The sequence below is a fragment of the Beta vulgaris genome, chromosome 3 (genome assembly GCF_026745355.1).
Source record: "Beta vulgaris subsp. vulgaris cultivar EL10 chromosome 3, EL10.2, whole genome shotgun sequence".
Taxonomy (NCBI): domain Eukaryota; kingdom Viridiplantae; phylum Streptophyta; class Magnoliopsida; order Caryophyllales; family Amaranthaceae; genus Beta; species Beta vulgaris.
Window position 1 is genome coordinate 44,939,731 of NC_079204.1, and position 17,931 is coordinate 44,957,661.

At 33.4% G+C, this 17,931-nt stretch overlaps 1 protein-coding gene across 1 annotated transcript; it reads left to right on the top strand.

Annotated features, from left to right (window-relative positions):
• Window positions 1-8,534: 8,534 nt before the first annotated feature.
• LOC104888721 (PHD finger protein ING2) lies at window positions 8,535-13,568 on the top strand. The gene is made up of 7 exons (XM_010673760.4): window positions 8,535-8,694; window positions 8,798-8,869; window positions 8,987-9,180; window positions 11,007-11,070; window positions 11,644-11,906; window positions 12,022-12,060; window positions 13,049-13,568. Exons 1-7 carry the CDS (start codon window positions 8,649-8,651, stop codon window positions 13,160-13,162), a joined length of 792 nt encoding a protein of 263 aa, XP_010672062.1. The 5' UTR covers window positions 8,535-8,648; the 3' UTR covers window positions 13,163-13,568.
• The last annotated feature ends 4,363 nt before the right edge of the window (window positions 13,569-17,931 follow it).

The following is a 17,931-nucleotide window of genomic DNA, read 5'->3' on the forward strand; positions in this document are numbered from 1 at the left end:
AAATATTTATACATCATTTTTCTCATGAAGTAGGAAAGAGAAATAGGAGAGAGAAAGTTGAGGTGGGATAGTGAAAAGTACGAGAGATAAAGTGGATTTTGATGGATTTTTTTCATGAATGGAGTGAAGGTGATACATTTGTTCATAAAATGAACAAAACATGAGTAAGTAGGAAAATTTGGTGAACAAACTCATCACCAATAGCATTGCTCTAAGGTGAAGTAGTGAATGAGAAATTTTGGATGGCACGTTGGAAAAAAGTGTGTCAAATATTTACTTTCTTTTTTCTACGTTTCTATTCTTCGTCTAATACGAACAAGATAATTAAGCAACCCGTGTGGCAGTGCGTGAATTATAAATAAAAAGTAAATACTGAATGTGCAACTCAAAATATCAGCTTATATACAAAATGCATACTATAATCGTATTGAAAATCGGATTGGTGCAACAATTCTAATGTCTATATAGTGCTTTGTGCTCTTAGTCAGCGCGATACAAATCCTTATAGCTTCATTATGCGCTTTTTGATTTTTCATAATCCTTCTTTTTCCTTCGTTTTTTGTTTTCTCTTCTTTTTGCGATGTATTTGCCCCTTTTTTGAGTAACTTTACATATGAATTAAAATGTTAGGTAACACATAAATTTAAAATCATGCCTACATATAGTCAAAATGAGATAACTATAAACCACCTTATTTCTCAATTAATTATTCATCAGTATTGCAAATTTTTTTGATTTGAACAAACATTTATAATTATTTTTAATTTTTTTAATATATTTATCTTAAACCAATGTTTCGTTGATTTTTTTTAGTTATCTGCTCATCATTATCCAAATATTGTATTGAGATAAGGAATATAAAGCAGGAAAAAACGTGTGCTTAGATAAAGTGGAAGAATTTGGGTATAAGGTTCAATCGTTGAATATTAATAAAGTGAAAGAGTATGATGTATATAATAGAGATTACCGATTAATGATCAACATTTAATTTTTAAACTATTATCAGTATAATTATTAATATGGAATTCAAGTTTTTAGTTTTTCTTCTGATTGTGTCAATCAATTATATTGTCAAATGAATTTTTTCATCATAGTTTTTCATACATATGTAAGAAGATGAAATCATTCTCCTTAATTCAATATTTAATTAAAATTTCAAATTCAATTACATTGTTAACTTGTTCAATATACTACGAAAGTAGGAAGAAGAAAATATGGCGATTTAAATTCATTAAGGGTAATATCAAATTTTTTGTAAGGGGATCATCTTCCTTGTTCTTTCACTTATACTCCCTCCTTTTCATTTTAATCTACACATTTACACTTTTTACGCATGCCAATGCAAAACTTTGAGGACATATATCTTTAGTTTTGTATTTGTAAAAATTATAAAAAGTACATATTAATAATATGCATGTTATGATGAATCTAACAAGATCCCACATGACTATATTTTCATCCGCGTATAAATCACAAATGGTAGTCAAAGTGAAATATGTGAATAGTGTAAAATGTCAAAGTGTGTAGATTAAATTGAAACGGAGGGAGTATAATAGAGATATAGTCAAAAGTTAGGCATATATACAATGCAAACGTCAAACTGTTACAATTTAATTCAAAACAAAGATAGTTATTGAAAAAAATTCAAGTTTATTTGTAAAAAAGTAAAAAAAGAAAAAGAAAAAAAGGAACAAATATCTCTATTATACTTCCTCCATTTTTATTTACTTGCAACACTTACCATTTTGGGTTTGTTTCAATTTACTCGTAACTGTTTGGTTTAATATAAACCAATGTTTCGTAACCTCCCCCTTTGTTGCAAGTAAAATATATAAGAACGGATGATGTCTAAGTGAAGAGATGAAAACTTGGTGTTCACCCTCTTTTACAATTAAATCTCAACTAACAAAAACTATTACATGCAACTTCTCTAATTTATTTTTTGGAAAAACAAAAGAAAACATGATACAGTGATTTTAGTCAAGAATTTATGATATATGTTATTATACAATAAAATTTTTTATTTGCTTTGACACGCATCTCTATTCTATAAGGCAACTAGGGGGGGGGGACACCAAAATTTGAAAACTCCAATTTTACCCTCACAACCAAAACAAAGCAATAGATTCTACCACAATTTAAATTTAAAAGGGAAAAGAAAAATAATAAAAGAATTGGGGGTGGGGGGTTCGAATGGATCCCTCAAAAACTGCAATGCAATTGGCGAAAAAAAAACTACACTTTAATCCATAGACAGTGGCTCTGCTTCAGAACAAAGTCCTCTTCCCCCTTTTATCATCAAATACTCTCTTTGATTACTTGCCAATTACAAGAAACCAACCAAAAAACAAGCGTCAATTCAGACCAGGTCATTATAGAGCATAAATAAATTTCATTTCTTCATAATCCTTTTACAAATTTAAAGTCTAACATTCATTCTTCTTTTGTGATTTTAATTTTAGACACAAATAGATGTTGAGTGCCATTGACAATCAACTATCAAGAGTAGGAAGCAGAGCAGTTGCAAGTTGAATTAGGAAAAAGAAAAAAGGTATTTCTTACTAAAATTGAATTGCAGTTCATTTGTTTGAACAATAAGGGAAAAAACCCCAAAAAAAAAAACACACAAAGAAGCAGAATGGACATAAAGAACAATTTGTAATCTTATATTCACAAAATTCATTTTTATTGAGTGAACAAATTTCTAAATTTCTTGGCTTAATTAAAGTTCAATTTTCAGAGATGCATCAAAAGTTATCATATATTATGTATAAGCAGATATCAAAAATCAGACTTTTAAGGAATTACAACTCAGACAATTTCGTATGAAATTCCAACAAAATTATTTGATTATTTTTAAGTACATTAAGGTTATATTCAGTTCACCTTATTTTTGCTTATTTCAGGTCTAATCAGATCAGAACTGAAAAAATAAGTTCAGATCAGATCAGTTCAGATCATGCTTATATTTAAAAATCATCATATCTTTCATTACATATTAATAAAAATTATTATAATTGAATATTAATAAAATACTCATTGAGACGAATCAAACAAGACCCACATGACTATATTTTTTCTTATATATTGAGAAAAATCTAAAAGATAAGATCTTGTAATCAGATCAGATCAGATCAGAAAAAATAAGTTCATATCAGATCAGATAAGTTCAGATCAGAAAATTTCAGGTGAACTAAACATAGCCTAATACTCCCTCTGTTTTTTTTTTTATTGTTCTCACTTAGAATCTTGGCACTATTCATACTTAGAGAGAATCTTCTCAATTTTTTTCAATTTATAAGAAAAAATATAGTCATGTGGGATCTTATTTGATTCGTCTCAATTAGTACATTATTAATATTGAATCGTTATAATTTTTACTAATATATAATGAAAGATATTTAAGTTCAAAAATGTGTGTTGGGAGATGTGCACAAGAAAGTGAGAAAGATAAAAAACAGAGGGAGTAACCCACAGATACATCAATTCGTTTCAATATAAACCCCAAAATTCTTCGTCACTTATCTTGGTTTTTCAAGACAAAACCAACGCACATGACAAATTATAGTTAAACTCAAACAAACATAGCAAAAACGTAAATAAGGGTGTGTTCTCTTCAACTTATTGACCCTGAACTTATCTGAACTGAACTTATTGAACCTGAACTGAACTGATTGGAACTTATTAAACATGATTGGACCTGATTCAACTTATTGGACCTGATTCAACTTGATGGGAACTTATTGGACCTGATTGAAACTTATTAGACCTTGTTGGTCATGATTGAAACTTATTAGACCTTATTGGACCTAATTGAAACTTATTAGACCTTATTGGATCTGATTGAAACTTATTTGACCTTACTAGACAAAAAAATTGACGAGTAATAACATAAATATTACCCCCAACGTAAATACTACCCTATAAAATTTAGGAAAATGATATACATGGCCCTTAGGGCTACATATAAGAAGTTAAAAATGGAAATAAAAAGTTGAATCAAGCATTTATTACCTCAAATGATGTGTAATTTTGTCTTGAATTTTTAAACTGTTTCTATTTTCAAAAATATATTTAATGCTTATCCATAGCCCTAAGGGCTACATATAACATTACCCTAAAATTTATTATGAAGTAGTAATTATCAAAATTCGTCCTTTAAAAAAATAATTATTATTGATTATCTCTTATGATAAATAATTTAACAAAATTTTTTTTACTATTTATATATTTGTCTTTACATAACTTTACACAATATATCTAATAGTCTTGTTTTGATTTCATAAAGCACTAGTAGAAAATCAAAAGTTGATTAACATTTATTGCTAACAAGTGAGAACTTGGCACTTATGAAAATTTTATGACTAAAGTTGTAAAGCTCATTAATTCTCACTCCACTTTCATTTACTTGAAGGTAGTAGATTGCATTAACTCCTTATTTCTCACTCTACTTTCATCTCTCACTTGTTACTTGTATTAACTACCTAATTACACATTATGTATTATTATAAAGGAGGGAGAAAAAAAATAAAAAAAAAAAGAAAAAGAAAAAAAATATCAAAGTTCCCCGTAGCCAAAAGAAAGCCTTCCTTCATTTATTATTTCTCCTTTCTTCCCCTTTCTTCCTTATGTTCTTTTTTTTTTTAGCTTTTCTCCAACACTCCAATAGAGCCACAAACAGGAAGTCACCAATCATAATCACTCATCAATTTTCACTGCGATGAAGAAAGATACTCCAGTGATGATAATGAAGCAATCAATTGATAACATTTATATCTTTCATTGTTATTAGTAACGTAAACATGCATGTTATCTCTAGTTATTTAAAGACGAATTGCAAAATATTGTAACTATAATGATTATTATTGTTAACCTTATTTGACCATGATTATAATATTTTTTAATAGTAATATAATCAGCTAATAGTAATATAAATAATCAAATAATAGACAATAATACAAGTATAATACTATACATTGTGGTACTTTAATAAAAAAAATTAATAATAACATAATCAGCTAATAGTAATATGAATAATCAAATAATAGACAATAACACAAATATTTAATAAAATAATAGACAATAATACAAGTATAATACTATATAACCATTGTGGTACTTTAATTAAAATTCTAATAATAACATAATCAGCTAATAGTGATATGATTAATAAAATAATAGACAATAATACAAGTATAATACTATATAACCATTGTGGTACTTTAATTAAAATTCTAATAATAACATAATCAGCATATGTGATTATAAAATAATAATAGACAATAATATAAATGTTTATTGAACATTGACTATTTGGACCTTATTGGACCTGATTGAAACTTATTGCACCTGATTAGAACTTATTGGATTTTACTAGACCGGCCTGATTGAAACTTATTGCACCTGATTGAAACTTATTGGACCTTATTAGACCTGATTGAAACTTATTGCCCTGATTGAACCTGATTGCAACTTATCTGAACTTATTTGAACTTACTGGACCTGAGACTTAATTTTTTAAGTTGAAGAGAATGCACCTTAAGAAAAAAAAGCATTTTAAATATAAAAAAGATAAATTTGAATTGACCCACCGCACCTCCGCCACTAGATCAACCACCACCATTAGACGCCAAACTTGAGACTTATGTTTTCTAGATAAATAGTGATAAGAGGGTAGATGATATGTCAAAAGAGGTGGAGGATGAGCTAGGTTTGGAAAGCATGCATATAATGCGGAGGCCAGAGAAATTGGGATAGTTAAGAGTGAGAAAAAGAGGAAATGTATAGGTTTTGTGAAAATAAAGAAATAGGCAAGGTATATAGGGTATGTGTTTTTTTGACAACATAAGGTATGTTTTTGCTGACTGAAAATCCTAAAGAGTTGAACAATAGTGTTAGCTAACCTTAGACATCACAATAATTTCATAATTGATGATATGGACTACAGTTTTTTCACCAGGTAACCCTGTGGTTTTTCAAAATTCATGGGGTACCCCTAATTTTTTTTTTTATGCACCAGGTACCCTTATTATTTCCGTAAAATGCACGAAATGCCCTTAATGACTAACGGTGTCAAGTTTTCGTTAGTCATTAGGATTAATTAACCCCTCTAATCCTAATTAAACCCCAATTTACTAACTAAATCCTAACCTCTAACCCTAACCTCATAACTTAAAACCTTAACCCCACAACCACCACCCAACCATCACCACCTCCTCTCCCCCTCCCTCCTTCACCCCCTGCAACAGTCCTCCTCCCCCCTTGATTTCCCGAACCCACCCCACCCCTAGCAGCAACCACCACCACCTCCTTTGCGCTGTAGACCGTCGCCTCTAAAACTGATTTCGAAAATCAATTTCAAAACATTTTCGAAATTATTTTCGTTAATCATTTTCGAAAACATTTTTTAAAACATTTTCGAAATCATTTTCGAAATCATTTTCGAAAACCATTTTCGAAAACCTTTTGCGAAAACCATTTTCGAAATTATTTTCGAAAACCAATTTTGAAATCATTTTCGAAATCAGTTTTTGAAATAAATAAAAAATCAATGAAGAAGAAGGAGAGAGAAAAAGAAATGAAGAAGAAGGAGAAATTTCGAAGGGGGTGGGGGTGGGGGTGGGGGTAGGGGTGGGGAGGGGGGAATTCGACGGGGTGGTGGGGGAGGGGTTGGGAGCTGCGTGTAGGGGTGAAAGTTCGGTGTGCGGTTTGGATTAGGGCCTAATCCAATCCGTCCGAATAAAATTTGGATTTCAATTTTTCAATCCGAATCCAAACCAATTAGGTTTGAATCCAATCCAATCCAATCCGAAATTTCATACTCTAGATTGGATCCGATCCGAAAATCCGATTTTTTTTTAAAACTCTAGTTTTTCGATGAAATAATTTAAGCACAACAACAACCTAGTAGATTTAGGAAATGAGGAATTAAGTGTAGTTAGTGTTTTAGGGGAAGGATTGAAGTGCTATGTGTATTGGGCTATGGAGTAGGTTTTTTTATAATAAAAAATCAGTTAAGCACTTAAACACAATCCAAATACATAATAAAAGGCATATTACTATTCGGTTATATTGGATTTTTGGATCCAATTACCCTCAATCCAATCCGATCCAAAAATCCAATTTTTCAAAAATCTCAATTCAAATCCAATCCGAACACAGTTCGAATCCGATCCGAATTACTATTTCGGATTGGATTGGATTGGATTTTGGATTTTGTCCGAATAACTTTCACCCCTAGCTGCGTGGGTGGGAAAGGGGTGGGGGAAGATGGTGGTTGAGTTGTTAAGGTTGGAGCGAGTGAGGTGTTAGGGTGTTAAGTTTAGGGCTTAAGGGTTATAGAGAGTTAATTAATCTTAATGACTAACGGAAACTTGACACCGTTAGTCATTAAGGGCATTTCGTGCATTTTACTGAAATAATAAGGGTACCTGGTGCATTAAAAAAAAATTAGGGGTACCTTATGAATTTTGGAAAACCACAGGGGTACCTGGTGAATTACCCTATGGACTAATAAATTTGCCTTTAGACATCACAATAATTTCATAATTGATGATATGGACTAATAAATTTGCATATAGATGATATTACTTTAGTACAATTAGTGAGACAAAGAGGTACTAGAGATATCCACATATTGAAGATTTTAATCCAAATGATTTTAATATGTATACTGGGTGGAAGAATGCATGTGGTTAGGAAAGCACAATGAAAGGAAACACAACAAGAGAAAACACGATTTCAGATGTTCATTTAATTGCTTTGTCATTATATTGTTGCTTTATGAGATGTTTTTTCAATGAATTTTTTTGTAAATATTTCTTTTAATAAATTATTACTAAATAACGTATATGTAATTATCCAATTAATTTAATTTTGATAATGATTTCGCACACATAGCGTGCATATAAGACTAGTCAGATATATCAGAAAGTTAGTAAAGTATCTCTATTATATAAGGCAATACATGGGGGACATCAAAAAATAGAAAAAGGAATAAAAAAAAATAGGGAGATAATTAACTGTTTTATTTTGAAGAAAAAATGGAGAAAGTAGGACATTTAAATTAAACATCAATTTTTTGAGAAAACAAAATGTAAAGAGTGAGTTCATATGAGAATGCATACTTATATGAGAAATGAGAATGAATTTTACACGTTATAACTCTTATGAATAAATGATGTAACTCTAATGAAAAAGTGACGTAACTCCAAAAACAAAATATTTGAATTTTCAAAATTCAAAAAAACAAAATTTTTTTTGAATTCAAAATTTTTTTGAGGGATATAACTCTAATGAATAAGTGTTGTAATTCTAAACCAATCGTGTGGTTGAGATTCATTCTCATTTCTCATGTAAGGAGCATTCTCATGTGATCTTGTACCCAATTAATTTCATTTTCTACTTCATAGGCTATCACACACTATCGCACGTATTGAGTGCATGTAAGGCTACTAAACGAAAAGCTAAACCATCTCAAACGAAAAAAAAAAGTGGGAGGGAGTAATTTTTTTTTTCTGAACTCTGATAACTACCACAATAACGGACATCTGAAAAAAAAGCCCTAAATTAACGACTTGCTTCCCTCCTTTTTTTTTTCTGAAATCGAAGCTGCGAGAAAGTAAGACGCAGCATCAAAAACATTAACAATGGCGATTGCGCGAACTGGTGTTTACGTTGATGATTATTTGGAATGTTAGGGTTTCCTTTCATTATTTCTCGATTTCAAAATTTTAATTTCCGAATGCTCAAATCTTCGTCTTTTTTAATTTCATACTCAAATTTTGTTAATCAACAGATGCTAGCACCTTGCCAGCAGAGCTTCAAAGGCTTCTCAATACCATCCGTGAGCTTGATGAGCGCTCCCAAGGTACTTTCTCTCTCCAGATTTGATCTCAATTTTGAGTTTGATTTTGGACATTTTGTGTTATTTTTTAATTAAATTCTTGAATTTTTTTTTGTCTTTTTGTATTTGTGGTGGAATAAGGAATGATAAATCAGACAAGGCAGCAAACGAAGTTATGCTTAGGGATTTCGAGCCAGAGTTCGAAAAAATGGCATAATGGTGAAGATGATGAGGTTGCCATTGAGAAATTGACCAAGGAAATAGAATCAACTCAAGATAATGCGTTTAGCCTTTGTACTGAGAAGGTTTTACTCGCTCGGCAAGCTTATGATCTTGTAAGTCTCTCCTTTGTGTTTGCTTTCACGTTTTAGTGTTTTCGTTGTGAGAGCTTTTGGTGGCTCGGTTGTACAAGTGTGGGAAATAAGTGTGTTAACCTGCTGTAGGTTAACCTGACATTCAATATTTATAATGTTTACATTACAGACCTATGACTAGTAAAGCACGTAATGTAAACATTATACCCTTTACAATATAATAATATCCCTTTACATATAATATTATCCAATATCGGTCGTTGCGAAGTAGTAAAAAAAAAAAGTTACAAGGCCAAGTCATTCTGAAATATAGTTCACCGTGTAGTTAAAAACTTGAGGGATCCTGCTGTATTTAAATTAATATGTATGCAGTGGTAAATCTGCGACTGACATATACTTGAATTCTCGATGTGAATACTACATTGTAGATTAATCTGAACTCATGCAGCCGATCAGCGGATCATTGGTTTTACGGTTTAGGCATTGTTGTAATTGTAATCCCTAATATGGCAGTTATAGGGGGTGCAATGCAGAATATAGACACTGACCCCCCCTCCCCCCAAACACACGCACACATACACTTATCGGCTTACATTGCCTATAGGTACCTGCTGTGTTATGGCTATGCAGGATTTTGAGCATTCTTGTCTAGATTAATTTGATGGAGAAGTTTGATGTTGAGATGCCATGGAAGATCAATCTGGTGAACAAACTCGATTAGGTGATCCAAACTTCTTTAAAACACAAAACAACTGCACCAGATGTCGCTCCTTGGATAGTCAAGTTGGAAAATTAGTTTAAGAGAGATATGCTTTGACAAGCATTGTGTACGATGAATGTGGTATATTACTTATTTCAGCAATTTTCCCCGTGCTTACAGTTCATGGGCTGTGTATATAGGCTTCCAGAAGTCGATAGTCACTTGTGAGCTGAATTGACAAAGATTGTAGGTAACCCTTTGGTGAAGCTTTCACAAAATCTCAAGAATTTGAAATAAGGTTCTTGATATGTTTCTTGAAGTATTAGAGGTGAACCAAACAAATGGTAACGAGCAGAGGAAACATGGAATTGTCCTCGAATTGGTTCTTGAATCAGTAAGACTCAAGGTTGCCACTAAGATGATCTCACTCAAAAATCTTTAGATTCTGTACAAGGAGCTTGTTTTTTTGTTCTGAGAATACGAAGACAAAAGTGTGATATGGAGCTGAAAAGTATCAATCATTTACACTCACTACTCAGTGCATTTCACAAGTATATATAATGCTTCACTATGCTTAAAAGCAACCCACGTCCCCCACCCACTGGATTCGTTTTGGGTACGAATCCCAGGCGAATCCGTACCGTACCCAAGACGTACCCGTACCCGGTACGGGAAACGGTGCCTGGGAGGCGTACCCATGCATCATAGCTTAAAGATATGTCCTATATGCTGTCCACATCTAAAATAATACGAAAGCAATATGACCTTGCAGGCCAAGGTGAAATTGCGCAAAATACTCCCACCTAAGCTACTTATTACAATCATACAATAATGATGATAAAGTAAAAATACACTAGACCTTGATTAATCTAATAACTCTTTTGAAAAATCAAATACAGTAGCTAAGAAAACTAACTAAAGCCCATCAAATAACACATGGCACTAGAAGTCTAGAACTTTATTGAGTCTGATATTTGGACTTGGAAAATATCTATGACTTGTGAGATTAGTTAGACTCTTAAATCCAAACCCCATTTGGCTGTAAGAGTGGATACAGAACATTAGATTTTAAGGTCCTTACATAATAGCTTACATGTTTTCCATGCACTTCTTCTACAAACTGCTGAACCAGTGCACTTCCTTGCAGATAGATAGCCATATAAAGCGTTTAGATGAAGACTTGAACTACTTTGCTGATGATCTAAAGCAAGGTATCTTACTAAATTGTATGCTTCAAATGCTGTAGCTCTCTTTTTGAAATAATACCTTCAATTACATACTAGTGAGCATCATTTTTGTTGATATCTGGCTTAGAAAATATGATTTCTAGTGTACCCAAATGCAACTCTGAAGAATACTCATTGTCCCATTTATACTGTTTTTACTTGGCTCGTGGAAGCTACATAGCTTGATCGTTGATTTGTTGCACTTATTACATCTAGGTAAATGTACGTAAAAAAAATTGGGGGAGGGCGAGGGTTCCTATTTATTATGGGTGATAATTTTGTATGGAATTTTTTCTCATCATGGTACTATCTCAAAGAATTGCAGTCAAGAACATGTATAGGTTCTCCATTCTTTATTTCATTTATGTATTCTTTTTCCTTTTTTGGGGCGGGGAGGGAAGGTTTAGTCTAGAACGTCTATGGTTTTTTTTTTCTTTTTTTTTTCCTCTCTCTCTCTCTTTCTTTTAATTATATACATATATTAGTTTCGGGGCCTGGGGAGGCTTTACTGCTGAGCTTGAGCGCATTGTTGATGTTTTTCTCCTTTTAACTATGCAGAGGGAAAGTTACCACCAGATGAGCCTGCCATTCTTCCACCTCTTCCCATAATTATGGCTCCAAAACCTGAAAAGCAGCGAAATGCATATGGAACGCCTCAATCAAGACGGTTTAGTTATAGAGACAGGGATTGGGACCGCGAGCGCGATAAGGATTCAGAGCTAATGCCACCTCCTGGTAGCCACAAAAAGGATTTCCCTGTCCCTGTCGATACTGATCAACCTATTGATCCAAATGAACCAATCTACTGTGTTTGTCATCAGGTGTGTGTTAATATAAAATTCATTGATGGACTCTTTGGATTTCTCTGAAATCTAATTTACATGCTTGTAAGTTTTCCCAAAACATTTATGTCAATGTTTCATGGCAATATTGCAGGTTTCCTTTGGAGATATGATAGCATGTGACAATGAGAATGTAAGCTCATACCCTTTGTCTACTTCTCTTTATATTACTGAATTTATGGCCCTTTGGAAAGCATTGGAAGCCTATTAAAATAACTCTTTTCTTTTTATTCTCTGAATTTCTTACACGTCAATGACGTGCAACTAAAGATACATGCCAACTTGCTCTCTTCCTTACTGCCGTAGCAGTAGTGTTCATTTTGTAGATCAGTCTTCAGTTTTTTAAAACGAGATGATAGATTATAACCTTGTACTTAGAGTAAAGCACCAGCATGCCAGGAACTCAACTCCTGTTGTGCCCATTACTCCATTTGACTGCTTTACCACTTTTGTTTTGCTTTTACTGTGAATGTGTGTAACGAGGAAAGTTTCCCCCTCCAGATGGAAATATATTTCACCACTTGGGGAAAAAAGAGGGGATTGAGATGGAGGTGTGTAGAAGAGAAAATTAGAAAAAGGGGGTTAATTAATGGAAATATTCAGTTGATGATCTAGTTTATGTTGCTTTGTCTTTGTTATCTTACCGATATTATAATCCTAGTATCATTAGTCCTGTCACCTGTGCATGAAGCTATGTTGTTTGGGTATAAAAAGGGTTAAAATTTTCAGCTTTAGTCCTGAAATATAATTGCAGTAATGCTCTTCCTTCTCACTCAAATACAAAAGCCACTGTTTCCTTTTGACTTAATATTGTATAAAGTAACTATGAAACATTTAGTGCCACATTTGCTTTGGGTAAAATTTTCCTTCTAATCTGAGAAGGTGCCCTTAGTTTAGTTATCCTTGTAGCTTTGCTGTGAATGTTTGGCATTTTCAATAACTGATACCAATATGACTGAGGGTAACATGTTTGACCCGTGTATGTTAGTTCCAAAGAATTGTAAGAGCTAAGTTTATTTTTAAGCTTTTTGCGTGGATTTCTATCATTCTTCTTCACCTGAATTTGGACCCTAGTATCCTTTTCCTTTATCTAGCTTGTAATTAAGATGTTGTCTTCACAGTGCCAAGGAGGAGAGTGGTTCCATTATGCATGTGTTGGGCTGACACCTGAAACGAGATTCAAAGGGAAGTGGTACTGTCCAACTTGCAGAGAGCTCCCTCAAATTCGTTCTTGAACCAGTTTTCTGTTGTAGTTAAGTCAAAAAAGCCAAGGTGGGACTAGCAAAACAAAATATCTTCCAGCTCTAAAGTTGGTATCTATGTATTGCTTCAGCAAATTGATATAGTTAACTGCCATGTTGAATCATGCTACTTTCCGAGACCGCATTTTTCTTGATCAGATGGGAAAACAAGCTAGAAGATGGTGAAACTTGTGGCTTTGCTCTTTTGTCTTTTAACAGTTTGTAATCAGGTGTAGACCTCTAAAACCGTGGCTGGCCGTTCCTTCAAAAGAACTGTTGCTTTCGTTTTATTTGGCAAGGGCATATTGACTTCCTCTGTCAAACACCCGAAAGTGAATTAACCTTCAGACAGCACAATGTATGATAATCTGCACATACTTCGAAAACTTTGAATTAGAAACTTGGCAATTGTCTTAGTTTTTCAACCTCTCTCTTCTCAAAGTCCGGATCCTTGAGAGTTTTAGTGAAACTCTACAAGATAGAGTTGTATCTGAGCCATACGCCCATACATATTAAAATTAAGGGTTCATATTGGTGAAAGGGAAAGATTTAGGGGTGGATTTTGATGAGATAAAATAGGGTGGATTTTGGAAAGAGAATATATGAGCCATTGATTTTTTATTCAATGGTTGATATTGCTCAAACTCTACCTTGTAGAGTTATTTTACAACTCTAGAGGATCCAAACACATAATGTCTTATTTATCGTTCCATCTTGTGTCCCAATATCCTTTAATTATGTCATCTCATCAATCCAAAATGAATTCTACTTGTAATAGTTCAATTGAATAAGGTGAAAAGAGAAAACTATTTGAAACACTAGATAAAACACCATATATATGTTGTATAAAGGTAAGAAATATAAACATTTGGAAATATTTGTTATGAGGGGAACCCTAATCTATCACTTGCAACGATGGAATATAAAGTAGAAGTATTACAAGGATAAATGAAAAAAAAAGAGAATTAACTAGACGAGACACCATATAGTCATATATATTAGAGATCTCCTATTGCTATTTCTCCCTTGCCAATTATGTTCACCTTAAAAAATCTTCACTTTTGTAGCAAGTTTTTGTTTACTTAATAAGACAACATTAGCTTTGAGCGTGCTTTATATATATATATATATATATATATATATATATATATATATATATATATATATATATATATTATATATAATATATATATATATATATATATATATATATATATTATCTTTTAAATTATATATTACAAATTTTTATATACGATGCGTCATATTATTAGTTGATGATGTGACATGGGTTATTGATTAGCACAAATAGGACTACTAGAAGTACATATATTGAATTACTAAAATTGTAGCGAGGTTATCATTTAGCAAACAGAGATGGAGTTCTTGTTAATTTTTAGACATTAATGCTTAGATGTTAGTAGTTGTCAACAAAAGATCTACATACTTGTTTCGATATCTAACTCAATGACGAACTCCTATTTGTTAAAAAATTCTTTCCAAAACACCACTAACATAACGGTTCAACCACTACAAGTCTCAAAGCTTGAGCAGATGACAATAACCCGAGCATTGTTGAGGTACATATTGAAGTTGTAACCCTTAGCAATTCCTTAAACGAGCCCCATGCATAATCTAAGACCATCAAGCCCACTAAATCGTCCAGTGACTGCATCCAAGACGCCTTCACTTATCTGTTCAAAGAAGACACTGCCTCGAGTCGGCTTTATCACAATTTACAGGATTCGGATTGCAGTCTACCTATCCCAATCTCGGATTCCATAATCTAGAGGATATTAGTCTAAGATTTTCCCTGGAAGGCATCTAATACATTAATTAGTTGACCAGGAGTATCTTGACCCGCAACTACTAGAGCGTTGTATGTTGGAGATTTAGAGTATTATATAAGGTTTAGTTAATGATATGTTATTTGAGTCATTTGGTTATGGTGTCCTAACTTAAATAACATATGCTTTATAATGCTATGAAAGTCATGGAAGTCGTGTTATGTTTATACATTTGTGTTGCATCATACGACTTAAGGCGAGGCAGAGACAGGCTTGCACCACGCGACGCAAGCCACCAGCAGCAAGGGACGTAGGATGTGATCGCGACTCGTGATCAGGGTCGCACCTCGCGACCTGCTGGGCTACCCAGCTCGTGACTTGCGATGCTCGTCGCACCTCGTGACGTGTTCCTGATCTCGAGTTATTTTGCGTGTTTTTGACGGTTACTTAAGGCATCGTTTCGAATGTTCTTAAGCGTTATAACATTAATATAGATATGAGAACACTCATATGATGAATGATTGTTGAGAAATACTCTCTCTCATGCATGTTTGCACACAAAACTCTAAAGATCAAAATCAGAATTTCTTCGTCATTTCTAATATCTCACAAACTTGTTTCCATTTTATATATAGTGTTCATAGTTAACGTGACCAATATTGTTTCTTCTTTGTATATCAAAGGTGAATTTCGTGAAACTCGTGCTATAAGAATAGGGTCGAATTATTACTTTTGGGAAATTGCATCATGCCTATAAGATTGTTCTATATTGTTATCCTTGTTTTTCGTAGTTTCCCTAACATTGTAAATATTTGGCATCTTGCCTGGAGGAAAAGCTACGTCAAAAGACTTTGTCGGGATTTTTGGTCATCTGTTTGATATTTGAAAATAGGTGGATTGAAATTTCAAATTGAATAGAAATAGAATAATTCAAAGAAGTAAACAAATTGGATTCCTTTGGATGGTACTAAAAAAATGGATTGCTAATTCCTATTTCTTGTTTGATTAATCGATAAACTTGCTATCTGACAAGAAAAGGAATGTTGAGAATCCAAAATATTTGAGCTAGTTGTGAAACCTCTTCCCTCAGTCAGTGTGGTTCATTCTATGAGCAGGGCTTTCCCCATTCGAACCACACCATCTGTATGTATTAGACATGTTAGTTTCTTGTAATTGAAATTAGGATCGAGGAAGGGACAAGAACAAAGCTTATCCTTCCTCCGTTTTATTTTAGATGCTAAACTTTCCATATTGTAGACTCCTACGTAATTTTTTTAAGCTTTATTTGGTAGGAGGGATTTAAATGGAAAAGAAAGAAAAGGAAAGGTAAAAACAAACTTTCGCATGTTTGGTAAATGAAAATAAGAAGGGTTTGATTGGAAAGGAGAGGAAGTGAAAGGAAAAGAAAACTATTAAATCCTTGCTTTCCTTTCCTCCCAAAATCGGAGGAATTTGACAGGAAATAAAGCTAACAAGCTTTTTACCTATGTTTTCTTTATTTCCCTCCTTTCCTTTCGTTTACTAATAACAACCAAACATGTGATTCTTCTTAAATCCACTAATCATGTCAAACATTGATAACTATAACTAGCTTCTTTTCTCTTCTTTTCTTTTACTAAAAAATATATCGTTAGTATAAGATTAATAAAGAGAGAGGGCATGTTATTAATTTAATCATGAAAAAGACATTGGGGCCTAAGAGGTTGGCATAACCATTGTATACCACCACCACCATTAAAAATCCAGCACCAGCCCCACTATCATTGAAAACCAACACCACCACAAACATATGAAAAAACTAGCACCATCACGACTGAAAAACACTACACCGCCACAGTCAACACCACAATAAGCACAACACTACTATAATTCGAAAAAAATAAAAAACCACCCCTATGAAAAAGAAGCAACACCACCACAAAAATCAAATTAGAATAGATTCGAGAAAATCTTGAACGAACAAGCCAAAATATTATGGGCTTTGGTTCGAATGAACAAGGAGTTCGACATTGGGTTTTGGTTGAACCAACAAGAAAGATTTCGACGTTGGATCTTGGTCAAAGACGCAAGGAGTTCGGAAATAGAGAGTGACGGTGGTAGAATTTCGTGGAGACGGAAGTAGATCAAAGGTGGATGGTGATGGTGAGGTAGAATTTCATGGAGATCGACCAATCAAGATAACTAAAATTGGCGGAGACCGAACCAATAAGATCATAATCAGAAATCTCACGAGGAACATTTCCAATATAAATCTTCCTCGTCGCTTGGTCCTCACTATTCAGCCCACACCTCGCTGATGCTAACTGAGTAAGTCATACCAGAGTTTACGACGATAGAAGATGGGTTGTGGGTTCTGAAGATGATATAGGCGTGCTTAACACATGCCTAGAATTAGCTATCCTTTCTGTTATTATGTCAGTAATCCAATATTCTACTCTGTTTGTCCGTTAGTAGCAGTTGCATTCAAATACTAGAAGGGATGTAAGAAGGATCTCGGAGAAAATATAACAATAATCTTCCTATCTCTAAATATCTCCTCTTCTCTCTAAATTATGTTCTCTTCTTCCTCTTAATTGTGTCAATTTCTCTTTCTTAATTCATTTCTGCAACAATATAGCTACTCAATACAGCAACTATATCATTGGTATCAGAGCAATCGGATCCTCGGACCTCATTAATGGTGAGTGGGCTGAGCTGGAAAAGGCGACTGACCAGTTCTGGCTCCAGAAATCAAGCTCAGGGATTGTAAAACAGGAAAACTAGATGCGAGACCTGGAGGATAGATTGAATGCGATGAATAGTAAGGTGGATGAGAAGATGGATGATGTTAATAGGAAGATTGATCTGATCTTAGAGAAGCTGGGCAAGGACGTTGAACCTCGCTCCAAGGATTCGGGATCCTCCGGTGAGTGCTCCGAAACCTCTGGGTTTCAATCCCAAAATAGAATTTCCAAAATTTGACGGCCCTAATCCCAGAAT

Bases quoted from the DNA above. Each gene is read 5' to 3' on its own strand.
- LOC104888721 (XM_010673760.4), top strand. From the start codon at position 8,649: ATGGCGATTGCGCGAACTGGTGTTTACGTTGATGATTATTTGGAAT. The intron at 11,071-11,643 runs GTATCTTACTAA...TTAACTATGCAG, and splicing joins TGCTGATGATCTAAAGCAAG to AGGGAAAGTTACCACCAGAT. The intron at 12,061-13,048 runs GTAAGCTCATAC...TTGTCTTCACAG, and splicing joins TAGCATGTGACAATGAGAAT to TGCCAAGGAGGAGAGTGGTT.